Below are 27,218 nucleotides of genomic sequence, written 5' to 3' on the forward strand. Positions count from 1 at the left end.
TGAGCGCATGCTTAATTCGTTTTTTATGAATGAAAGGTGAATCTGAAATTATTCGAGAGCTACAATTTTTAAAGCATAAAATACAGTTTCAAAGCAAAGCAAATGAATTCATTTTCAAAATATAAAATTCAATTTCAATTTAGTGATGATCATTTTCAGACCAATAAATTGAATTTCAAATTAGGCTAATTCATATCCAGTTTGTAAAAGCATTTATTCAAGTTACAATTCAGATTCAATTCGATTCAAATTCAGTTTCTGATGGCACAGATTTCTGCCCATACATGACTGGTAACATGTTTGAAGAATTACTATTACAGTTTTAGGGAACTATACTTTGTGTCAGGGGAGAGGAAGAGAGGGAAAAATATAAAAGAAATGAGTGAGAAAAGTTTTTCTTTTTTTAATAACTGAACAAATGTACTAAAAGGTAGTCAGAAAAAGTAAAAATACTTCTGTAACTGGGCTATTTTCATGTTCATATGATTAGATTTCCGATATAATTGTTACTTTGGGTCATTATTGGGTCACACTTCTAAATGGCTATAGCCTGGAAAATTCCTTCACTAGGACAAGGACAGCCTTTGAGGCCAAGCTTCAGAGGAGCAGCCGGACCACAGACTTCCGAGTGCCTCAATCCATCTGCACCATGTTTAATGTCATGGTGGACGCCAAGGTCCAGTCAGCCAAGCTGTGTGCCATGGACCTGGGGCAGGAGGTAGGAAATACTAAATATCTCCCGTAAACGCACTTGCTTTCAGAGTGGATTTCCCTCCAGTTTAAAATGATTCATATTGGACATCACACAATTTAAATCTTGGATACACTTGAGGTCAAAAGTTTGAATGTCATGGTAATTTGGAGCTTAAATCTTTTAATAGATAGAGCTAAATGTTCTACAGTGTATTTTAACTTGACTTGAAGGTCCAGGACTATTCACTTCTTATTAGTGATCATGACTAACTGACAACTGGTAGTTTTTCTTTGCCACCATAAGGATTTATATTACTTGGCACAATCGTAAAGTCCAAAGACGTCAGTCTTGTAGATTTACAGGTCTCTTGAAGTTGCTTCTAAAAGACTGAAGACCACTAATTCAAACAATTGTATGTAAGTACTAGTTCTTTGGATGTATCACCACTTTGCTAAAGTTTCAAAGAAAACCCAAACTTTCACTCTGAGATGAGAGAAAATCGTTAGGTTGTTCAGAAACAACCTAACACAGAATTTGAACGACCTTACACTAGTCACCCAACAATGTGATGCTGGATGTCTGCATTTTGAAACTACAATATTGAGATGATAGACTCCAGAATCCTGCAAAATCTTAATTCACCTCAGTGTTTTCATTGGTGGTTTTTGTTTGTTTGTTTGTTTTGTTTGCAGGTCATATAAACAAGACCAGGCTGTACAAAATATACCTTGATAGGTTGGAGCTAGATTTACTCATGTGCAGCGGCTGAAAGCCTTCTTTTGACATTCAAAAGATGCTGGATTTACTGAAAGTTTTGGACAGGAGTATTTTTTTTAACTCACTTTCATGAGAAGAATATCACACAGGTTTTAGAGATGACATGCTATGAAAAATTTATTTTCACTCCTGAATAGGCAGTCAGTCCAGTCTTAAAAATATCTGCAGCTCATGCTATATATAATAACTATGCCACGGCAAATTAATAATTAAATACTATTTAGTGTAAAAACTTCCAGTGTTTCTTTTCAGTGGCTGGTGTCAAACAGAGGTTACCAAGTGTAATCTACTGAGGGTGAACAGTCTAACATTTTTTTCTTCCTCTTATTCTTCTGCAGAGGCAATATCACTCCCAAATCAACAATCTAATTGAGGAGACGGTGAAGGAGATGATTACTCTGCTAGTAGCTAAGGTACAAAAGTACACTACATGTTCCTAGCATGGTTTCAGTTCTTGTTGAAAAGACAAACAAATGACAGCAATAAAACCTAAACCAGGCATTCAAAACAACTACAGAGAGACATAATATAACAAAAAGGCTCATTTTAAACTATTACAATTTCATTTAAATGTATGAATGCATGGTTAGCCATCCGGGTAAAGAAATCATCACTCATCTGGACATAGGATTTTCAATGGAAGAGATGTTTCATCACTCATCCAAGTTAGCTCTTTAGTCTGAGGCTAAAGAAGTCACCAAAAGACACGAAAAATTCAAAAGCACCATAAAGACTTAATGAGATGAGATGATAACGACAAGAATCCAATTTTATATACGACTCACAATTTGTGATAGCTTATGTTCCCAAATGTAAAGTCATTTCTCTGAGGCTTCTTTTTCCTCTCTTCTTTCCTAGTTTGTCGTCATTCTAGAGAGTGTGTTAACCAAGCTTTCCAGATATGATGAGGGAACACTTTTCTCTTCTTTCCTGTCTTTCACAGTAAGTAGTACATGTGTGTGTGTGTGTGTGTGTGTGTGTGTGTGTGTGTGTGTGTGTGTGTGTGTGTGTGTGTGTGTGTGTGTGTATATATATATATATATATATATATATATGGCCTTCTAGTAGTTTCCTGTTTGATATATTTCCACTGCACTACATCAATTACATCATATTACATTATAATGGTGTGCTCAACTTAAAACCTCAAAGAGTTTCCTTTTCAGAAGAAAACAAACTATACAGTGTTGTGAAAAAAAAGTTTGTCCCTTCCTGATTTTGTATTCTTTTGCATATTTGTCGCACTTAAATACTTCAGGTCATCAAATAAAAAAATAACTACTAGACAATGATAATACAAGTAAACTCGAAATGCAGTTTCTAAATGAAAGTGTATATGACTAGGGAGAAAAAAACCTAAACCTACCCCCACCAAATATTTTAACGAAATCATTTAACCTTTAAAGAGTTAAAAGAATTCCAGCAGTTCCTGAAACTGGCTCTGTGCTTTTAAGTGATATTAGAGTAACCTGAGGTATGATGTCACAGCAGCCCTGTGAAAATGAAAGTTGTTTCAGAGAAGAGAGAGTGAACGAATGTGGTGGGGCTGTACAGACAACAGGCATTTTTTCGGATATTTGGAGTTTTATTTTTATTTATTTTTATTTTGCTGTTTGCTTTGTTGTTTTCTGTATTTGCTTAGATTCTGATGTGTCGACCTGCCTGGGATTACCATAATCACCCTAATATCACTGAAAAAGCACAGAGTTGATGCTTTCAGGCACTGTTGGAATTTTTAGATTGCGGCAATGCTCAAGAGCTAGATAATTGGACCTAAAACTTTGGATTAAATAGCAAAGGTCTGACAAAGTGGAGTACACCAAGAGATCCTCAAGAGCCAGACATCATGCCACAATCCAAGGAAATTCAGGAACAAATGAAAAACAAAGTAATTGAGATCTCTCAGCATTAAAAAGTTTTAAAGCCATTTCTAGAGCTGCGGGACAGCAGCTAACCACAGAGAGACCCTTTATTTATAAATGAAGAAAACATGGAACAGTGGTGAACTTTCCCAGGAGCGGCCGGTCGACCAAAATGAACCGGAAGCAAAGTGATGACTCATTCAAGAGGTCACAAAGGACCCCATAACAACATCCAAAGAACTGCAGGCTTCACTTGCCTCAGTTAAGGTCAGTGTTCATGACTCCACCATAATAAAGAAGCTGGGCAAAAATGGTTCCAAAGTGAAAGCCAAAAGCAATACAAAGACTCGTATCATTTTTCCAGAAAACATGTTGATGCGTCCCCATTACACCTGGTGTAAAAGTAAGACAGCATTTGAGACAAGGAACAGCATACCAACAGTAAAATATGGTTGTCTTACTATGATGGACTGGTTCTGTTTTGCTGCCTCAGGACCTGGAAGACTTACTATGGTAAATGGAACTGTGAATTCTGCTGTCTACCCAAACATCCTGAAGGAGAATGTGACATCAACCTAAAGTGCACTTGTGTTCTGCAGCAGGACAATGATCCAAAACACACCAGCAAGTCCACCTCTGAAACGCTTAAGAAAAACAAAATGAAGACTTTGGAGTGGCCTAGTCAAAGTCCTGAACTCAGTCCTGAATCTGATTGAACTGGTGTTGAACTGTGATGTTTTTTGGGGGTTTTTTGCCTGTCCCGTTTGGATCTTTAGCCATCAGAATTGTTGTCTCAAGGCCAAGAAAAATGCCAAGCAGATTTACTTTACCAATTGGATCATCATGGCTTTACCATATTGGTCCATTTGATTGACCTTTATTATGATTATGTATTTATTTTATTTGGTTTTCGGTTGTTACAGACGGGACAGACATGACTGGGGGATAGGACAGGGAGAAAGAATTTTAAAAAAAGGGAGGGAGAGAAAGAAAAATAGAGGGGAGAAGAGACGGTGAGAAAGGGAGAAAGAAAAAAAAAGGAAAAACAAACACAACACCTGGATCACCTGTATGGAGATAAGAAAAAACAGAAGAGAAAACAAACAAGAAAGAGCAACATAATAAAAACAACACCATCACAATAAACTAGCTAACAGTAGATAACAGTAGATACTAAATATTACATGTTGTTGTGCAGCACGCAAGATCGACAGCGCACAATGTGCTTTGAGGCAGCAGCCAAGAAAGGTGTAGTTTGTGTCCGTGAACACCCGTGTGTACACCTGTGTGCATACCTGTGTGGATCAGCACGCTTGTATTCAAAAGGTTTCTCCATGTAACGATCTGCTAGGGAGTGTGGGGAGTCATAGCCCCGTCCCCCAGGGCATGAAGAAGGTATGGAGGTGATCCAGGCCCAGACATCCAGAGGCCCCAGAATAGGACCCAAGGAGGACCACCAGGGGGGCAACCATGCCACCCTCCTGCGAAGAGCTGAGGAGAGCCCCAAATAAGAGGTCACCCAGCAGCCACGGAGCAGAGGCCAGAGGGGGTTACAGTGACGTGCCCGCGGGCTCTGCCGGCAGCCAGCTGTGCCAGAGAGGACCGGGCCTCAGGCCCAGAGGCCAGAGGTCTGAGGGCATCCCACCCCCCGGAAGGGGTCCAGCCGGGCCACAGGTGCCAGGCCCCGCCAATCGGCCACATACATGAGCGCCCAGCCCCAGACACCAAGGACCACCAACACACCAACGTCTGAGGGCATCAGCCACCGGCAGGGAGTGTGGTGAGGGGAAATAGACCCTGTGGTGAGGGGAGATAGGCCTCCATACCTCGAAGAGCCTGAGATATTCCCAGAGAGGTGGAGTCTAAGACCCAAGTTGACATATAGACACAGACGAACAGGCGCACGCAGACACAAACGTGCATTCCCACCTCCAGACAGATATAAATAGACACTGCACACACATTCACACTCCCCAAACATACTCTATATCCCAGGTCCGGGTACCCCTGCCCCCAGAGGGGCAAACCGTACCCAGACCCAGGAGATGTAACCCATCTGTCTGGGGTGGAGCAAAGCAGACCGCCTCCGTATCTACAGTAGCGGGGAGGCCCCGCATCCCAGACCCCAATCCGATGGCCAGCACCTCCTCCCAGCCCCCCAGCCCTGACGGTTAACAGAACGAGGGCATGGTGCTTCCTGCCAGAGAGCAGCACGTCTCCTCCCGAAAACCCTCAGTGTCTATATGCATTTAAAAATGAGGGTAGGGCAGTAGACACCCCCACACTCTGGAACCCACCAGGGCAAGGGGGCCCAGGCTAATGCAGACCGGGGCCCACAGCAGCACCACCCGGCCCCACAGAGTCCGGGGCAGCCCAGAAAACTCTCCTGAGTTTTTCTGATAGCCGGTGGTAGCCGGTGTATCAGAAAAACTCAGGAGAGTTTTCTCCAAGCATGACATCCCGGTGCATTTCAGACCCAGCAACACGCTCAGACAAAAACTGGTTCACCCGAAAGACAAAACGCCAAAACACATGCCCAATGTGGTGTATGCTGTACAGTGCAGCGAGGAATGCCCAGATCTCTACATTGGAGAGACCAAACAGCCACTTCACAAGCGCATGGCACAACACAGAAGAGCCACCTCCACAGGACAAGACTCAGCTGTCCATCTGCATCTTAAGGATAAAGGACACTCTTTCGAGGATGCCAATGTTCACATTTTGGACAGAGAGGACAGATGGTTTGAAAGAGGAGTGAAAGAAGCCATCTATAATCCAGTTTTGAGTTCCCTCCCCAGATGCCTTAACGCCCACTCACATCCTGGGCCATCTGACCTCAGGAATTCGCATGATAAGGTGGGGCCAGGTTTCACAATGTGCTCACCCGAAACCCTGGCTGATTGGGACCCACAGCCAGTTTCACACCTTGGCTCAGGCAATTAGAGGATCATCAGGGGGTCCTTTTGTCCCTCTGTGGGGGGAAACTCCCACTAGGTTTAAATCTGGGACTCTCCACCATTTGACCTTAGAACTGAAGAAGTTTCTCGGATGAGAGGTGAAACGTCTTCAAGCAACTTAAAGAAGTCCAGACGCTTTTCTTTGAAAGCTTTGACCCCTCTACATTGTAGCCACAGCTGCCCTGGGGCGCACTGACAGAGGCGAGGCTGCCGGACACTGGCGCCACCGGGCCCTCTGACCACCACCAGTAGGCAAACACGGGGTTAGTATCTTGCCCAAGGATATTTGGCATGCAGCAAGGAGGCAGCCTGGGATCAAACCACCGACCTTCTGATTAGTGGCTGACCTGCTCTGCCACCTGAGCTACAGGTGTTTTGTTTTTCTATGAAAACATATATTCTCTAGTTCTATTTTGACTTCATTAGACATACTCATTGATTTACTTCTGTGAGTAGAAGAGCATGCATCAGCATTGAGCTCTGTGCCTCTGTCACCAAACAGCAATGGCAAAATTGCTCAGAGCTTCTAAAGAAAACATCAGAAACCAGTGGATGGTAGTTTTAACCTCCTAAAAACCATCTTTTACTGTAGTGTTGTATATGTTTCCTTTTTCTATTGCAAAGACAATTGACATGCGAGGTTCTACTGGCCTTTGCATTAGTAGCTGGCAGCTACCTAAACTAGCTATGATCTGAGATATTAAGTTATTATAAAAGCTGATGTAACCCAGTGAGTTTACATGACTCAGTAATGCACTACAACATGTTATTGTTAATTGGGATTTATCATTACTCTGTTAATCACTGAGTTGATCAAAAATGAATCAATAATAAAAGATAAATACTATAAATATAAGAATAAAACCCAAAGAGTATATTTAACACCCCTACTGGTTAGGAAGGAACAAGCCCCGCCTTCCCCTGCTCTGTACCGTCACGTGCTCAGACACAGAGAGAGACGGAGGTGCACGAGACCATCGCTGATTTTCACCGCCAAGCTTTTCGCTGGAAAATAACTATTAACTTGATAAATTGAGCAAATATCCATACCGGAGATCTGCATGGACCTTGGAGAAACGGACCTGATTTATTGTGAACATTTCGGACCTTGAAACCATCGCGATCTGCATGGGAGCGGATGAAGTGGACAAGATCCTCTCTGAGAGTTGAACATTAGAAGTGTGCTGGCTAGGTTTTTTTTTATGGGATCGTGAGACCTGGATCTCTTCCTGACGAGGAAGATGGCGAGCCTTTCCCTTTGAACTGAACCACAGCCATTCCGAGTTGGCCCAGAAGGGCAGGTTGCTCTTCTCTCACGAACAATTGCAACAGTGCGGTAGGACGAAATCGCACCAATCACAACCTATTGGATTTGACTTGACTGAACACTGACTATTAAGCCGGCAAGACTGACATATCTGAGCTCAGATAGGATTCTGATTGTTATTATTATTGCTGTCACTGTATTTTATTTTATGATTTCATTCCTGTTCATGAAATGCTGTTAAATTGTTGCTAAATAGTTTAATACAATTCATAGCAACTTTACCTGTGGCTCCAGTCATTCTTCTCCACGCAACTCACTTTATCCCTCCTACGAATCTAGCTACTGGCCCATTCTCTCCATCTTACTTTAATTTCCCCTACCCTATCCTGTACTTGGCTATAGAAAGTGGCGAGCCAGCCAGGAGGGTTTGCAGAGTTGTTAGTCCACCCAAAATTTAATAAAACATTTAAGAGTGCTTGGAGCTTCACAGTGACTTGTTTTTTTTTTCTACTGGTACTTTTACGTGTCCTAACAATGGAAGTTGTGAAAACAGAGAATGTTAAAGTTCAAAATGCTGTCTTGGTCAGTGGTTTAACTAACACAGACATTGATAAAGAAATAATTGAGTTCTTAGAAGCTTTCGGTCCTGTCAGTAGGCAGATTAAGCTACCAACTGGTGGTCAGATTATTGTGGAATTTCAACATGAGGCTACTGCTAAAGAACTAGAGAAAAGATATTTGCCTTATGACAGACCTTGCACTGTGAAACCTGAAGTTGTCTATCACGTTCGAGACCTAGCCAGTGCGTATAGCATTGAAATCAGCTCATCAGCTACTGTAACTTACCTGTCACAGCTTAAAGATGTGGCAGCACGAAGCAACCGATCGTTTAAAGACCTTTTGATGGATGAACTAGCTAAAATTGGCAAGTCATTGGGAGGGGATGTCCACACAGTTGAGCCTTCCACTGAACAAGAGCCAGTGCCCCACAGTGATGAGGCCCTACCTTCTCCCCCTTTAACACCCAATAGCAATCATGTGAGTGCCTTGAATACTCACCCACCGGCAGAGGCCGAGAAACAAACCCCTCAGATTCCCACCGACCTTTTAAGCACACCTGAAGTGCAGCGGGTTATTGTAGAGCACATTGTTAAAAGCAGTGAAGTCATTCCCCCACCAAACTCGCAATACCGCAATACAGACTGAAACCTTTTTCAGGGAGAGTTCCACATCCTCCTTTCGAAACTGACTATGACACTTGGCGCAGCAGCGTAGAGTTTTGCTTGACTGGTCCCTCGCTCACCGAAACTCAAGTTGTGCGAAAGATTGTTGAAAGTCTTTCACCCCCTGCAGCGGACCTGGTGAAAGCTCTTGGTCCAAAAGCAAACCCCAAAATTTACCTTGAACATCTTGATTCTGCCTATGCAACTGTAGAGGACGGTGACGAACTCTTTGCTCGCTTCTTAAACACCAATCAAAATGGAGGTGAAAAACCCTCACATTACCTGCAAAGATTGCACACAGTGTTAAACCTAGTCATAAAAAGAGACGGAATTGCTTCTAGTGACATCAATAAACAGCTCCTGAGACAGTTTTGTAGAGGGTGTTGGGACAGTTCATTGATTGCAAACCTTCAACTTGAACAAAAGAAAGACGACCCACCTCATTTTGCAGAGCTACTCCTCCACCTACGCACCGAGGAGGACAAACAGGCAAGTAAAGCAACCCGCATGACACAACATTTGGGGATCCAAAAGACTTGTGTTTATTCTAACGTGCAAACCACACGCTCTCAAGGTAGGAACGATTATGAGCATGAAATGGACAGCAATTCGTCTGACCTCCAGAAGCAAATTGCAGACCTCAGGTCTCAAATCGCACAGCTCAGAGCTGACAAAACAGAGAAAAGATCGCAGAAACTTCAAAAGGAAACAAAAAGGAACACAAGTACCAAAACTCAGAACAAGCCGGGACAGATACCACAAATTGCTGCAGTGTCAGCCAAACCCAAACCTGGATACTGTTTCAAGTGTGGAGAAGATGGTCATATCACTTCCAGCTGTAGTTGTCACGGTCTGCGGAGGCAGACCGTGCGGGAATGTGTATGGTGGACCCAGGTGCGAACACAAGCGAGGATGCAGGAGTGGATTTAAACAAAAGCGAGCCTTTTATTATGGCTGATGAAAGGAACAAAACAGAGTGAAGGCAGCATATGAGTAGTAGCTCAACAGAAACCTAAACTGGACAAACTAAGGAAAGGCTATGGCTGGAAATACGGAACACAGAGGGTGGGAACACAGACGACGCGACACAGACTGTATGAAACACAGAGACTAAATACACATGAGGGATGATCAGGGGAAGTGGATGCACACGGGGAACACAGGTGACACTGATAATCATAACAAGACACGGCAGGAGTGAACGTAACACTGATGGGAGATGGGCAAAGTAAAACAGGAAGTACACAGAGGTTCAAACAGGAGGAGAGAGAGCACGGGGAGAACGCAGACATAACGGGCTGGGGAAAACATAGAATAAAACACAAAGAGAGACGAGGGCTCATAAATACACAGAGGGGCACACAGGGGGTAAGAGTCACGAAGGGAAAACACATAAGGAACAACGTAACAGATCAACCCAGGAAGCATGGCCTAAATAAAGAACAAAATACAAAAATACATGAAAACTAAGAATACTGGGCCCACATGGCCCAGGACCATGACAGTAGTAATGATCCCAACCCAGCATTAGAAGCAGCTAAAAGGAATGCCCTCAGACAAAAGCAGCGAGAATGGGAAATATCCAGACCAGTTGATGAGTCCTTTAATTTAAACTAGAAGGAGCCCCTGTCGCAGGACAGATGGGTGCTAAACCTGAACCAAGTCCCACTAAGAAATGTCTGTGAAGGTTCTCAGTCATCCAGGTCATCGTAGTCAAAGGAGCTTGCAAAGAAAAGCGTCTGGACTTCTTTAAGTTACTTGAAGACATTTCACCTCTCATCCGAGAAGCTTCTTCAGTTTTAAAGTCAAATGGTGGAGAGTCCCAGATATAAACCTAGTGGGAGTTTCCCCCCACAGAGGCACAAAAGGACCCCCTGATGATCCTCTAATTGCCTGAGTCAAGGTGTGAAACTGGCTGTGGGTCCCAATCAGCCAGGGTTTCGGGTGAGCACATTGAGGTACTGGTCCGTGTGTGTGGGCTTCCGGTAAACTTCGATGTTGAGGTTGCCGTTCTCTTCAATGTGCACCGCGCAGTCCGGGAAAGGCAAACAGTTGTCCTTTGTGTCTTCCCTGGTGAACTTGATGTTTTTATCCAGTGCCTAAACTTCCCAAAAGACTTGTGGGTAGAAAATGCACAGCCAGAGTTGTTATCAACGGCGTTGAATGTAGTTGCTTGCTTGACTCAGGCTCTCAAGTAACCACTATTGCCAAATCCTTCTATCAAGAACACTTACCTGATCATCCTATAAAACCCATCAGTGATCTCCTAGAGGTCGAAGGTGCAAATGGTCAGACAGTCCCTTACTTGGGATACATTGAGACGAGTATCATGTTCCCCAAAGATCTCGATCAGTCAGAGTTTGAACTATCTACTCTTGCCTTAGTTGTCCCTGACATTCGCTTAAACTCAGACACACCTCTACTAATTGGCACAAATACACTTGACCCCTTATATGAGCATCTTTGTGAGAGCACCTTACCTGACTTTAAGGTACTCCCTTATGGATACCAACAAGTGCTAAATACAATAGCATCCAGAAAAAGACAAACTGACAGTGGCAAGATCGGCTTGGTAAAACTTCAAAGTAGAACCCAAGAAGTCCTTCCTGCAAATCAAAAGCTACTAGTGGAAGGTTTTATGCATGCTAGCCACGCTAAGCCTGAACAGTGTGCACTTATTGAACAGCCCACTACCGGCTCCCTACCTGGTGGTGTGTTTGTAGATTGTTGCCTTATATCTCTGCCAAAGCACGGACCTTATAAAGTTCCTGTGTTGCTGAGAAACGAGACTAACCATGACATTACATTGCCCACTACCTGTGTAATTGCTGAGTTAGTTGCCCCTGACTGTGTCATGCCATGTCCTGAGCCTGAGAAAGGTGACCAAAAGGTGTCTGCAACGTGTAACTCTCAGCAGCAGACTTCAACCTCAAGACCCCCTCTCAGTTTCGACTTTGGTGAATCACCACTATCTGAAGAGTGGAAAGAGAAGATAGCTGAAAAGCTAAACACCTTCTCTGATGTTTTCTCACACAATGATCTGGACTTTGGGCATGCCACACATGTAAAACATCACATCAACTTAAAAGACGAAACCCCCTTCAAACAGAGATCTCGCCCGATTCATCCCCATGATTACGAGGCAGTTAAAAAGCACTTACAAGCCCTCTTAGATGCAGGCATAATCAGAGAATCTGAATCTCCATTCTCATCACCGATAGTGGTGGTCCGCAAAAAGAATGGTGATGTGCGGTTATGCATTGATTTTAGGAAGCTTAACTTGCAGACCATCCGCGGTGCCTATGCCTTGCCAAACTTAGAGGAGTCATTTTCTGCTCTTGCAGGATCTCAGTGGTTCTCTGTGATGGACCTTAAGTGTGCCCCTTCGGCTTCTACGAATTCAATCGTATGCCCCAGGGAATAACAAATGCCCCAAGCACTTTCCAAAGGCTTATGGAAAAGTGTATGAAAGACATCAATCTGAAAGAAGTGTTAGTCTTTTTGGATGATTTGATAGTCTTTCCCAGTTCCCTTGAAGATCATGAGACCCGACTCATTCATGTTCTTGAGCGACTCAGAGAGTACGGGCTGAAACTCTCGCCCGACAAATGTCGTTTTCTTCCAAACAGCAGTCCATTATCTAGGCCACATTGTATATAGAGACGGCGTAAAGACTGACCACGAAAAAACTGAAGCACTCAAGACTTGGCCGAGACCCCAAACCTTAAAAGAACTCCAATCGTTTCTTGGTTTTACCGGTTTTTACCGGAGATTTGTCAAAGATTACTCAAAAATTGTCAAGCCCCTCACCTCCCTCACAGCTGGCTATCCTCCGAGACGAAAGCATTGTAAAAACCCACCCAGTGATCCAAAGTATCTTAACCCCAAAGAACCCTTTGGTAATCGTTGGGGACCAAAGTGCCAGAAATCGTTTCAGACTATTATTGAAAAACTCACCACCTCACCAGTCCTTGGGTATGCTGATGCAAAGCTACCTTACCTGGTACACACAGATGCCAGTACAACCGGACTTGGGGCAGCTCTTTATCAAGTGCAGAATGGAACCACACGTTATAGCCTATGCAAGTCGTGGTCTATCCCGTAGTGAAGCTAGATACCCCGCCCACAAGTTAGAATTTATAGCTTTAAAGTGGGCCATAACTGACAAGTTTCATGACTATTTATATGGGAACACATTCACAGTCATCACCGACAATAACCCATTTTTTTTTCTTGCTTCAGCTCTCAGCGAAGGCGGTCGCACTTTTCTCCTCTCCTCCTCACCCTTATCTTCCCTGCTTAGCCTCTATGTCCTTGTCTTGTCTTGTGTGCATTACTTTCCCTGGAATAGCCTCCCACTGTCGTTCTCTAAAACCTAAAAGAGAATTATAGATTTGATCAACTGGTCTCTGAATGCTATTGACACCCTTTTCTCAACGAGAAATCTGGGCTCGGGAGAGCCTGAGTGCCCTGGAGGGACTTTCCCTGCCGGATACACGATGGACGGGTGGCAGAACTGGAGGATCATGTGCCTAGGGGGACTGTCGATCGAGGATGCTGAAGATATCTATCTATTCGGAACCGTGATAACAGGGTTCATGCTGATCGGAGTTGGCTTAGCCCTGGTTTATCGGAGAAATAAGAGAGCGGAACCGGCTGTTCAAACCCCCCCAAGGCTGCCCGCTGGAATCGAAATGGAATGAGGCGCAACCTCTCACAACGAACGTAATATGGTCAACACCTTGGAGACGCTTGCAGCTGCTGTGAAGGCTCAAAACAACACCATTGAGCGTATGGGGGGATACATCAGAGAGAGGCCTGCTCAAAATGAGACCCTTGAGCGACAGTTGGAAGACATCGCGGAACGGATCACTGCAGTTGTGAGGTCTCAGAGTCAAAAGAATGATAACACCATGGAACAGAAGTTTGATACCATCATGGGGAGGCTCGCGACTCTCCAACGGGAGATTGAGAGACCAGCGTCGGAGTGTTAAAGAGCAGCCTGAAAATTCTCCTGGGCTGCTCGCATGGAAATTAACAAAATCAACATGAACATTGCGGATCCCCATCACGGCGCCAGCTGCAGGCCCAAGGCTGGAGCCGAACAATCACTCCCTGATAACGACTGTGTTACGGCTATTCTTCCCATCCCATGCAAGAACACCTGGATTGGCTGGAGGACTGTTTACTTAGCCTGATAGGCCGAAGGACACTGTTTCAGCTGAACTATGGACACGCACACACATACACTTACACTGATAGGCACTCACTCATCCCCCCTCCCTTTCCAACGCCTTCGATGCTTGTTTACTGCGAGGGAACACAGCGGGTCTGTGTGCCGCGCTGGAATGATAGCGCTGTGCAGGGCGGCTGCTGTGTTCGCTTCGGATTACTCCTCACCCCCCACCCACCCCTGTGGCTTGTCATATCTTCACAATGTTGTGCTGTGGACATTTATGTGCTTTTTGGTGCAGAGGAGTTTTTTTGTTTCCTGTTCTCATGCTGTCCTACCATGGAAGCACAGCATGAGTAGGGGTCTCTTTTTTTCCTCTTTTACTTTCCCCATTGTAGTGTACATTTCAATGTTTTTTTCTCTGATTCTACCAATCTCCGACCTGTATCCCCATGTAATGTTTGTGCTATATGTGTAAGGTCGGGGGGGTCCCATTTCACTGCAGGGCAACCTGCATGTGACGAATAAAGCTTTGATTGATTGATTGATTGATTGATTGATTGATTGATTGATTGACTTACCTTCTGACCACAGCAAAGCTTGATGCCACGAGTTATCGTTGGTTTGCTGCATTGTCCACCTATAACTTTGACATTAAGTACAGAGCTGGGAGACAAAATCTTGATGCAGATGGACTATCTAGGAAACCACATGACAAACCTGAAGACGATCCAGTTTTTATTGAGGAATGTCAATGCATTGACAAGTTCAGATCCCATCTCTTGTCCTCAGTCAAAGATGTCGAGCTCCAACTTCAATCCGATACCGTGATGGCAGCCTGTCAAAGACATATGGCCATGGATCAGACTGAACCCTCTTGTGCTCTAGTCCAGTCACTTGCCATGTCTGCAGTTGCCATTCCAGACATGTTTCAAGAAGAAGGCAATGATAACAATCTCCTAGTAAAGTCATCAAGCTGCTGGCAGCTGACTCACGTCCACCAGCCACTACTAAGTCTGAGTCTTATTTTTAAGGGAGTGGAAACGTCTTGACCTCCAAAATGACTTACTGTACCGGAAACGCCAGTTGGGGCCATTGTTGCAGTAAGTCCTTCGTGATTCCTTACGCCCTACAGTTATGCTTAATCTTCATGACAGCATGGGGCATTTAGGGGTCGAACGCACACTGGAACTCATTCGGTCACGTCTCTACTGGCCAAAAATGGCAATTGATGTCAAAAAGAAAGTGAAAGCTTGCGAGAGATGTGTCCGTAGAAAAGCCCTGCCAGATAAGGCTGCTCCTCTGGTAAACATTAAAACTTCCAGGCCCATGGAGCTAGTCTGCATGGACTTCCTCTCAATAGAACCCGACAGTAAAAATACTAAAGATGTCCTAGTGATCACGGATCATTTTACAAAGTATGCTGTGTCCATTCCAACCAAAGACCAGAAAGCCACCACCGTTGCAAAGAACTTATGGGAGAACTTCCTAGTTCATTAAGGCTTTCCAGAGCGACTTCATAGCGATCAAGGGAGAGACTTTGAATCGCGTACAATCAAAGAACTGTGCTCTCTGCTCGGTATCCGCAAAGTCCGAACAAGTCCTTATCATCCTCGTGGCAACCCTGTTGAGCGATACAATTACATGTTACTCAGTATGCTTGGTACCTTGAAAGACACCCAGAAACATCACTGGCGTGACTTCGTAAAACCACTTACTCACGCTTATAACTGTACAAAAAGTGATGTGACAGGCTATTCTCCTTATGAGTTAATGTTTGGTAGACAGCCTCGCTTGCCCATTGATATTGCCTTTGGCCTGCCACAGCCAAACAAGCCACAGCTGACTCACTCTCAATACGTCAAGCAGTTGAAAAGCTACCTCGAACAGAGCTACGAAATAGCCATCAAAAACTCCCAGAAAATAGCTGACAAAAACAAGAAACAGTTTGACAAAATCATCCGTGAATCCACACTACATGTGGGAGACCAAGTCTTGGTTCGAAATCTCCGCCTGAGAGAGAAGCACAAATTAGCGGACAAATGGGAGCAAACGGTGTATATTGTTACCAAACAGATGGAAAACTTACCAGTATATACTGTAAAACCGGAAAACGGAGATGGACCCAACAGAACGCTCCACAGAGATCTGTTACTTCCCTGTGGATTTCTCTCACCAACAGAGCATAAACCCGAGTGAGTCACAAAAACTAACAGACCACGCACAAGACAAAGTTCAGCTTCGGAAGTTGACTCCGACCAAACATTTGAGAAGAGGAAGATGAGTTTTATTACCCTGAACCTCCACAAGTGAAAGACAGACATTTTTACCAAGTATGTACCATACCGCCAACACAAGGATTCAAACAAAACAAATATCCTGTAAATGATAACGAACAACCTAACACATTACCGGACATGACAGACTTACCTGAGCATGAAACTGAAACATACTTACCTGAAGGCGAAATTGGAAGTTCAACTGACACCAACTTACCTCAAATGGACAGTGAAACAGACCTACCTCAGACAGAACGTGAAAGTGAAGCAAACTTACCACCAAGTGAAAGTGACACAAGCCTACAAAACAACACACCAAGTGAGTCTGAAACAGACACTCGAAAAGACAAAAATGTTTTGTCGACCAGTCTGTCAGATTCACCGTTGTCAGAGAACTCAACTCATCAACTTTCACCTGAAAGACAAGTTGAAAATGATGATGAACCTGAAACCTTGCAAACAGAAACACAGATCAGAAGATCTGAAAGAATTCGCCAACCATCCCAAAGACTCACTTATCCTCAGCTAGGTAACCCACTAGTAACAGTGGTTAAATCACTCTTTCAAGGATTGAACAAAGCTTTCATCGACTCCCTTGCTAATGATGTTGCCTATTCCACCAGAGCCATGCACGGGGACGTGCATGAGATTCAAGGGGGGAGGATGTAACCCAGTGAGTTTACACGACTCAGTAATGCACTACAACATGTTATTGTTAATTGGGATTTATCATTACTCTGTTAATCACTGAGTTGATCAAAAATGAATCAATAATAAAAGATAAATACTATAAATATAAGAATAAAACCCAAAGAGTATATTTAGCACGTGACGGTACAGAGCAGGGGAAGGCGGGGCTTGTTCCTTCCTAACCAGTAGGGGTACTGGTTAGGAAGGAACAAGCCCCGCCTTCCCCTGCTCTGTACCGTCACGTGCTCAGACACAGAGAGAGACGGAGGTGCACGAGACCATCGCTGATTTTCACCGCCAAGCTTTTCGCTGGAAAATAACTATTAACTTGATAAATTGAGCAAATATCCATACCGGAGATCTGCATGGACCTTGGAGAAACGGACCTGATTTATTGTGAACATTTCGGACCTTGAAACCATCGCGATCTGCATGGGAGCGGATGAAGTGGACAAGATCCTCTCTGAGAGTTGAACATTAGAAGTGTGCTGGCTAGGTTTTTTTTTATGGGATCGTGAGACCTGGATCTCTTCCTGACGAGGAAGATGGCGAGCCTTTCCCTTTGAACCGAACCACAGCCATTCCGAGTTGGCCCAGAAGGGCAGGTTGCTCTTCTCTCACGAACAATTGCAACAGTGCGGTAGGACGAAATCGCACCAATCACAACCTATTGGATTTGACTTGACTGAACACTGACTATTAAGCCGGCAAGACTGACATATCTGAGCTCAGATAGGATTCTGATTGTTATTATTATTGCTGTCACTGTATTTTATTTTATGATTTCATTCCTGTTCATGAAATGCTGTTAAATTGTTGCTAAATAGTTTAATACAATTCATAGCAACTTTACCTGTGGCTCCAGTCATTCTTCTCCACGCAACTCACTTTATCCCTCCTACGAATCTAGCTATTGGCCCATTCTCTCCATCTTACTTTAATTTCCCCTACCCTATCCTGTACTTGGCTACACTCAGTTAACACACTCAGAGACATAGCTTAATAAAGATGCATCAGAATAAGAATACTTCACTAATAATTTACTTGGTCTGTAAATGGCAGTGTGTAAATCATAGTGTGACGCTTTTCTACTGTAACTGAACTTTTGAATGTAATGAACAATTTTAACAGACATCTTCATTTCCTCAGTGAAAGCGCACCTATGTAGGAAATTTGTTATTAATTCTAAAGCTACCTTTTGTTCTGGTAAATTAAGGGGTTTAAATTTGATTTAATGAAAAAGCATCCATTTATCTCACTATACTGATACTCTATGTATGTATGTATCTCCTCATACACAAGTGGACCATTTTCATAAACACTGCATTGGCACTGAGTGTGCGTATACAAATATTTTATAAAACTCCCCACATTGTATGCATTTGTAAATTACAATGGTGTGCAACTATATAAATTCTCATAGCATCATATTATAATCATCTGTTTTGATATGTGTATTTCTATGCTCACTAGTTCATTGAAATTGTTATAGTTTTTATGTTAATCATTTATGCTAACTGTAATATCATTACCGTATTTTCACGACCATAAGACGCACTGTACTAAAAGGCGCAGTCTCAGTTATGTGTGCCATTACTGTATTTAACACACACATAAGGCGCACTGGACCATAGGGCGCATACAAGTACCGTATGCGTATTTAAAAATAAAGCGGGAGCAAACCTGAGTTCGGTACCTTACTCCCATTTCTATTACCGGTAATCGTCATCATCAACAACACACAAGCATACAAGTGTGCATATTTAAAAATAAAGCAGGAGCAAAACAAAGTTTGGTACTCACATTTTTATCATCAAACCCATCGAAGTCCTCATCCTCTGTGTCTGAATTGAACAGCTGCGCTAAATCTCCATCAAACATGCCAAGTTCACTTTCTTCACCGTCAGAGTCACTTTCCGTGCCGTGCGGCTCCTCGGAAATGATGCCGGCTTTTGCGAAAGCTCGAACAACAGTGCCAGCAGACATGTTAGCCCAAGCATCTACAATCCATTGGCAAATTGTGGCGTAACTCGCCCGGCGCTGCCTTCCACTCTTGGTGAAACTGTGGTCTCCACCGGTCATCCATCGCTCCCAGGCCGCTCGCAGCCTTACTTTGAACGGGCGGTTCACACCGATGTCCAGCGGCTGGAGTTCCTTTGTCAGGCCTCCCGGAATGACAGCAAGCTCACAGTTCATTTGTTTCACTAGTTTTTTCACATCGGCTGTGAGATGGGCACGCATGGAGTCACAGATTAAGAGCGATGGTGATGTGTGGAAAAAACCACCTGGTCTCCTTACATACACCTCCCTCAGCCACTCTTTCATCATTTCCTCATCCATCCAGCCCTTTTCATTTGCCTTAATGATGATTCCTGCTGGAAACTTCTCTTTAGGCAAAGTCTTTCGCTTAAAAATCACCATAGGCGGCAGTTTCTGTCCATTAGCATGGCAGCCAAGCACAACAGTAAAAGACGACTTTTCATACCTCGTTGTGCGTATCGCTACCGTGCTGGTCCCCTTCTTCTCCACAGTGTGACTCACCGGGATGTCAAAAGTGAGCGGGACCTCGTCCATGTTTGTGATGTGGCTGGGCTGGATGTTTTTGTCGCCGATGTGTTTGCTGCAGTAGGAGCGGAAGATGGCCAGCTTTTCCTTATAATCCGCTGGAAGTTGCTGCGCTACCATAGTCCCGGTCTGGATGGAAAAATGGCACCGTTTCATAAAACGAAAGCACCAAGACGGAACTCCTTGGAAATGTTCAATGTTCATCTCTTCAGCTAGTGAAACTGCTTTTAGCCGAATGGTGACCGTCGAAACGCTTCTCCCGCTCGTTCTTTGCTCGATGATCCACCGCTTGAGTCTTTCCTCCAACTCGGGCCACCTCGCCTTATGTCCGCGGAAACTCAGCTGCGTTTTCTTGACCTGCCGGAGCTTGTTTTCTAGCTTCCTCCATTTGCGAACCATCGATTCGTTAATCTTAAATTCTCTCGCCGCTGCTCGATTTCCATGTTCCTCCGCATAGCTGATGGCCTTCAGTTTAAACTGTGCTTCATAAGCGTGTCTCTTTGCCATTTTCAGGGTTGTTAAAACAACAATGTTCCACATAATGCACATACCTGTCCTTTTATACAGGTATGTGCGATTGTCCGGTATATACGATCAACGCCCACACTTCACCCTTTAGCGTTCTCATGGTGTTCTCTACTACGTCCTCCTTACAACACACAGGGCGCACTGCGCTATAGGGCGCGCCGCACTTTTTGAAGAAAATCTAAGACTTTTAAGTGCGCCTTATGGTCGTGAAACTACGGTAGATTTTTTGGTGAGCTTCTCTGGCACTAGCGCCCCTAAATTTCCACAACACTACAAAAGCTAAACTGTTAAATTATGAATGCAATAACAATGAGTGCATTTGTGCAGCTAATATCGCCACAAATCAGTGTTTCTAGTTCAGAAGGTGAGAAGATATAAGATGCTATGTCTCACCTGGACAACTTTTGTTCAGCTGCTGTACTCAGTGTTTTTCTATCTTTGTCAAGGTAAAAGCTGCTTCGAAGTATGTGGACGTGCCTGTAAGTATTCATTTTACATCTCCGCTGTTGTAATGTATGTGTGTACAATATGGGTCATTGTGCCTTTATCGAGTTTTGATTTGCTCATCAGATATATTTTGGAGCACTAAGAAGTACTAAATCTAAATTCTGAAAGTTTTGGTGACTGTTTGGCCTCAAAATGTCATCATTAATCCCAGTCCCTGTTGTGTTTGCATGACTCACATGCATGTGAGTGCTGTTAAGACTCCTTTGTATTGTATCACTCAACATATAATTCCATCCCTGATTCCTGATTCCATTTCATGAAAAGAATTTGAAAATCCACTTCATATGGGAGTTACATGATGACATGTGTAAATATTTTGATATTTTAAAAATGACATAGAAAACCTAATAGTTCATATTCGATAAATAATATGACGTGACATTCAGAGATAATTTGTTTACTGGTCACATCTCCCCCGAAGCCTCAGCTTACACACGATGAGTCATCACCCTCTCACAAAGTTCTCACAAAGAAAATTTCTGCCTTTGACTTTAAAATGACATTTGCTGTTTTATATGATGTATACAGTGAGTGTCGGGATTTCCATTTGCTGAAATTCCATCCATCTGTCTATTCATCCATCCAACCATTCCAGTTAGGGTTGCCAACTCCCTGAAGAAAAAAAAAGGGACGCCTAATTGGCCAGGACTGGGCGACCCAATTGTCTTCACCCTTCCCAGTGTGGGAAGTGTAGCTCTTGTATTTGTGTGTGTAATTATTTTTTTAACCATTTGACAAAGTGCATACCCTTTTCAGCTCAATACTTTTGTTTCTAAATACGGAACGATTCTGTTTTTCAAGGGACGGTTGGCAACCCTAATTCCACTGCTGATTGGAGGTGTTGAAGGGATCCAGTGTAGAGCGTGTGTGTGTGTGTGTGGTTCTGCAGCATACTTAAATGGTGTATTCTGTCATTCAATGGTGATTAAATCAAATCTGACTTAAATCGCTGTTATATTAATTTTTTATAATGCTATATATAGGGATGGGTACCGGTATCCGGTGCCATGATTTTCTGATATAAACGGTAGTAACCAGACCAAAAAGCAGCGCACATTTCGGTGCTTTATTTTGGTGCTTTTTTTTTTCCTAAGATATCATACACTTTGGATTCTAGCAAATCATTTTACCTTTGCAAGCATAGTAGGCGGGCCCAGGTACGTACGTTCTTTTAGAGCAGAGCTACAGATTAAAAATGCCCAAGGTGAAGCGGTCAAAGTCTGGCTGTACTTCACAGCAAAAGATGCAAACTCAGCAGCCTGCAACAAGTGCTTTAAGGTGATACTGTGATACTGTGCAAAGGAAGTAGCACATCGAATCTGATGAAACACCTGGCGACGTATAGCATTTTGTTAAAAGCCGAGAAATGCACCGTATTTGATAGCTTGCTGCGAGACCTCACACCGAGCACATCTACTGCGGGTGGGTTGCCTGTTATCGGACCCGGAGTTAACAACATCCCCCAAGAACCCAAAGAGGAGAGTCCCGGCCCCTAGCCCTGCCAGTGTAGCAGAAATGATGAGGATGCAGCAGCAGCCGTTCTTCTCTGCGTGAGTAGCTTAATGTTGTTCGTGTGTAATTTACGTTGAGTAGGCTAACCAAGTTATTACATTAATGCATGTAAGGTGAACTAGCAAACATCATCATAGCTACATGCGGCTGTCCTCTTGTTTGATGGCAGATACTCCCTTCACCCTGGCCAAAAAGGCTAAAATGACAAAAGAAAAAGTGGAAAACAGCTAAAAATGAGAGGTTTTTGGACAAAGTTTGTGTTCTTCAGTCTTTAAGCACCGGTTCGAGCACCATTCAAGCACTGCAACCGTTTCAAAAGTACCGGTTTGGTACTGGTATTGGATAAAACCTAAACGATACCCATCCCTGGCTATATATATATATATATATATATATATATATATGTATATATATATATATATTTAAATATATATATATATATATATATATATATATATATATAATGCTTTATATTTGATATTGTCTTAACCATAGCAATATCATAACATATTGTGCTAGATCTTACTTATGAAAATAATGTCTGCTATTTTTGATGAATTTAAATGGAGCATTTTGCTTCCCTGGTGATGTGAGAATGTTTGTTTGTGTGTTCTTGTTCATCTACAAATATTTGACCATACTTTCACATCTACCATCATGATCCAGATGGTCCTGGGTGTTGTATTTCCACATTGAATGTCCCCACGTTTCCTTCCCCAAATGTCCATTCATATGTATGTGGCCAGACACTGACAGCCATCCGTGCCTCATGCATCCATCTCTGTGCCGCATACATTGTGAGTCCTTGTTGTACAACACATGCCCATTCTGCTGTCAGGTTGGCGGCGGTGGTGTTTGCATGTGTCTGTGTTGCGCGTCAGTTCTAGATAAGCTGCCAACACTTTGGCCCTTGAAAAATGCCAAATATCAAATTAATGCCTTGTCAGTAAATCTGAAGAGCCACTGTGTACGCTGGCAAGGGTCACAGTTTCTGGACCAGCATGCTAATTGTGTTCTCATCGTACAACATTTGAGTTATGCTGGTTAAAAATGGCAAAAAAAAAAGACTCATTCACACATTGTAGGCATTACTGCAGATGTGTTATCAACATTTAGTGAGAGATGGCAATGAGTTGTTTGGATGACTTTTTGGAGTCCTGATGAATGAAATTCAAGCACAAAAGGTTAAAAGAGTGTTATTTTGTGAAATATGAAAATGGGAAAATATGTTGTTCTTAGAAAGACAGCTAAGGTGCCAACAACTGCAATGTCCTCCCAATATAAGTAAGTAAGTAAGTAAATTTTTATTTATATAGCACATTTCTAGATAAAAGATCACAAAGTGCTTCACAAGGTATAAAACAAAAACAGACAAAAGTTAACAAAATGCAATTCTAAAAAGATGTGTTTTTAGTTGTTTTTTTGATATTTCACATATCAGAGTGGCGGGCCTCCTAACAGGCTGTTGTCCAAGTGACAGTTCCCCATTCACGTTGCACATGCCCAGACTGCAGAGACTAGTTTCAGTCAATCTCAACTCCGTCACAAGAGCTTGGTGTGCAACCCTGTAATGACCGAATGTTCCTCCTTTCCAAAATAACCCTCAACGATTTGTGAACCATCTCGGCTCGAATGTAGTAGAGCTGGCTTCCACTTGATTATGAGACAATTTATCATGTTAGATCTCATCATCAATAAATACGGTTTCTTATCTGATTTTAATGGTTCTGCAACTGCTGACAGCTGAGACAGTAAATCAACATACTGTGATCATCACTAAGCCAATATGTTTATGGTGGCAGTGTGAAAATGCTGCTGCTAAGCAGGTATGACAACTAATATACTACTGCTAATACTACTGTGCTTAAGCACATCAGCAGACTGATCAGCAGACTGCAAAAAATCACAACCCACACAGACAGTGAGACTGGTGGGTTGAACTGAATTTCCCGGAGGAACCTAGTGGAGTAGCTTAATATTTACTAAAATACACTGATGAAAACTTTGCTCTGCTGTGGGCACTAGAGAATATTTGGTAGCACTTTCTATCAGAGCTCATCAATAATGTGATAGTCGGATATTATGGTGAAAACAAGAAGGGAATGATAGGGAGATAAGTTATTACCACTTATTTACCAAAGTTATATCAAAGTAAGAACAATTTCTTTCATCAACAATAGTTATACCTGCATTTAGGTTAAGCTAAGTAATATTACACTTAGATTTGTGAAACAGGGTAACAGGGTCCTAAAACTCCCAGCTGCCAAATCCAGGCTCAACACTTGAAATCAATTCCAAATCTAGCATCTATTTACAAAACCTTTGCAGCTGAGACAAATGTCACGCGGCTTTTGCTTGTGTTGAAAGCTATCCCAGCACCTGGATGTTGTGCATGTGAGCCCCTCACTTTAAAAACTTTGGCCCTTTCATTGTGAATAGTGTGACGTCCCATACCATAATGTAAAAAGCAAGGTAGCTCCTGGTTCTGGTATGCTAGTGTTACAGCTTGAATGTTATATATTGAAACCAATGTGATCCTCTGGCCAGCTTTATTGGCTTTTGCAATATTGCCAGGCCAATTGGCCATTGCCAATGCATCGATTGTGGTGACCACTTGGGAAATAAAGAGGTTAACACTTTAGTATACAATAGTAAGGTCTCAGTTAATAGTTCATTCATCATTTATAAATGATGAAGTTACAATTTCTTAATAGTATTATTGCACCAAACACGTTTTTTAGAAGCAAAGGTTAATGGTTTGTGGTATAGGAAATAGGTATCAGAACAATAGTAGGCAAGTATTCAGATGAACATTGATACACATAAAGATTACAAAATGAACTACTTTTGTGTGTTCATAAAGGTTTTTATAAATGCTTATTTCATATTGTACTTCATGTTAAATTCAGTCAGTTACTAATAGCTGACTAACTATTTTGTTTAACCACATTTAAAATGAGAGACAAGCTATACCTCACAAAGCTTCAACAAATCAAACTGAAAGGTCAGCAGGACCAAACAATCCTCAGCTATCTAACAGAAAAAGGAAACAAAGCACAACATGATATAGAACAGATTCACAACAAGATGCACACCCTTAAGGTTAACAAAATACTGAGGACCAGTGTGAGTTTGTAGGATGGGAGAGACACACTGAGCATCCGGAGTCACAGCGTACTTTAAGTGGAATATGAAGCACCTTCATTCAAAATAAAACATCAATATTGTTATCACAAATCATCAGTGAATATGCTTAAAAATCAAGCATGAACACCACAGATTATTCCTCATATTAATAGTATTAGTATTCCTCTCTGTTAATAAAGCAGTGCATGGTAATGTCTCTGAAATGTTTAAGAGTTTGGAAATTCTTTACTTTGTTCCTCAAGTTCAGTTTTCCTTTTGTTTGTAGTCAGCTAGCTTTAGTTAGACAAGTGTAGCACTGTAGCAAACTTTTCCGTCACTGCCCATTTCAAGGCTAAAAACTCTGCCCATAAAAACTTATGGGCAGAATAACAAGATTCACTCCTAGACAACCCACCGCTTCCATAAGCTATTACCCTGGTCTGGCCATTTTGCTCTTAATAGAGTGCGGCACCAAGCCCTGTAGTGCTGGTGTCAGTATGGAGCGTATATAGCAGTTTAAGGTCAGCAAAACCCAATGCAGGTGCAGTACTGAACTTTTCAATGACGGTTTTGAAAGCAAGATCACAAGAGGGAGTCCATCGCTCACCGAAAGGTGTCTTGGGGTCATGGTACTGGACAGACTTAGCTTTAGGCTTTGTGCTTTTGCGCAAAGGAGGGTAGCCTGATGTTATGTTAGTGAGGGGCTTAAAAATGCTCGAATAGTTCTTAATGAACCGCCTGTAGTACTCTGAAAAGCCTAAGAATGAGCGGAGCTGTTTAACATCACGGGGCACAGGCCAGGTGATGAGATGATGAGATGAAATGGCCTTTATTTGTCAGTTGCAGGTCTTTTGCCCACAAACGAGATGACAGACCTTGCCGACCGTACATACAATACACAAACATCACATTGGGGAGACAGGTCAGGCCAGGTAGCGAGGAAAAAAAACATTGAAATGTGTAACATAAAAGGATAATACAGGAATGCACAGATATCAACACACCATAGCACAATAAACACAGACAGCAACATGGGAAAGAGTCCCAGTGTGTACATCTGATCTGGGACCGCTGCAATCTTTCAACTGCGCCTCCAACTGACCCAATGTCCAGATCAGAGAGGAGGTAAGCCTTGGAGGTGGCATTGGTGTCACGGTTCTGGGTCCGTTGGACCCAGTATTTTGAGTTTATTATATTTCGGTTTAATTCTGCTTCATGGATTGTTTTCTTATTCTCATAGTGATGATGATGATTATTTCTTGTTTCTGTTTATTCGTGCTTAAGGATTTGTTCTCAGTTATATCTCACGTTTAGTTTAGTTCAGGTTCCATGTGTCATTCTCTGTCTGTCTCTCAATGTAAAGTCTGCATGCTTGTTTAGTAATTCATGTTTCCTGTTTTATTGTGAAAGTCTTTGTCTTATGTTAGTGTGTGCAGCTCTGTTCCCCCCGTCTCGTTAACCCTGATCTCTCCCAGCTGTGTCTCCCTCCTGTTGCCCATTCGCTGATTACCACCCTGTGTATATTAGCCCTGTGTTTTCCTGTGCTCAGTGTCACGTCGTACCCTCAGATTATGCCTGTGTGTTTCGGTTGTCCATATTCCATGGTCACTTCATGGTCACTGTTTCTTTGGTTTCTGTATTCATGTCACTTGACGTTTGGTTTTCATGTCAGCAATAAAAGCTGAGGTTCTGATTTATAATTCTGTGTTCGAGTCCTGCGCTTGGATCCTCCTCTCCGCCTGCCCGCACACAGAGCCCTGACAGAACGACGCGACCATAAGATGGATCCAGCGGACTCACCTTTTGCCTCAGAGGGAAAGTACCTCGCACAGCTGTGGGATTATTGCTGGCGCATAATTCACGCTGTGGATAACTACAAGAGGCTTCTAGAGGTAGTGTTTCTAGACAACTTCTTGTCATCCCCTACCTTCGCCATAACCTTTCTGGACATTAACGGATTAAAAACGATAGTAACAGCTCTGAGAGCCAGTTTTTGTTTTGAACTGTTTGGCATGGGAAGGAGGATTCAGCTGCTCTCCTGGAGGCCCTCGCCACTTG

The 27,218-nt window shown here is 42.9% G+C and overlaps 1 protein-coding gene across 3 annotated transcripts in view; it reads left to right on the plus strand.

Moving 5' to 3' along the window:
• The window catches only part of LOC113023063 (calcium-dependent secretion activator 1), a 359,245-nt gene that overhangs the window by 285,547 nt on the left and 46,480 nt on the right, over positions 1–27,218 (plus strand). For all 3 annotated transcript variants that reach the window (XM_080301445.1, XM_080301446.1, XM_026169137.2), the window contains exons 21-24: positions 571–718; positions 1,810–1,884; positions 2,330–2,413; positions 20,462–20,494. In XM_080301445.1, the coding sequence (XP_080157571.1) occupies positions 571–718; positions 1,810–1,884; positions 2,330–2,413; positions 20,462–20,494 (340 nt within the window). The remainder of the gene's footprint in view (positions 1–570; positions 719–1,809; positions 1,885–2,329; positions 2,414–20,461; positions 20,495–27,218) is intronic.

This window comes from Astatotilapia calliptera, chromosome 5 (genome assembly GCF_964374335.1).
Source record: "Astatotilapia calliptera chromosome 5, fAstCal68.1, whole genome shotgun sequence".
Classification (NCBI taxonomy): Eukaryota; Metazoa; Chordata; class Actinopteri; order Cichliformes; family Cichlidae; genus Astatotilapia; species Astatotilapia calliptera.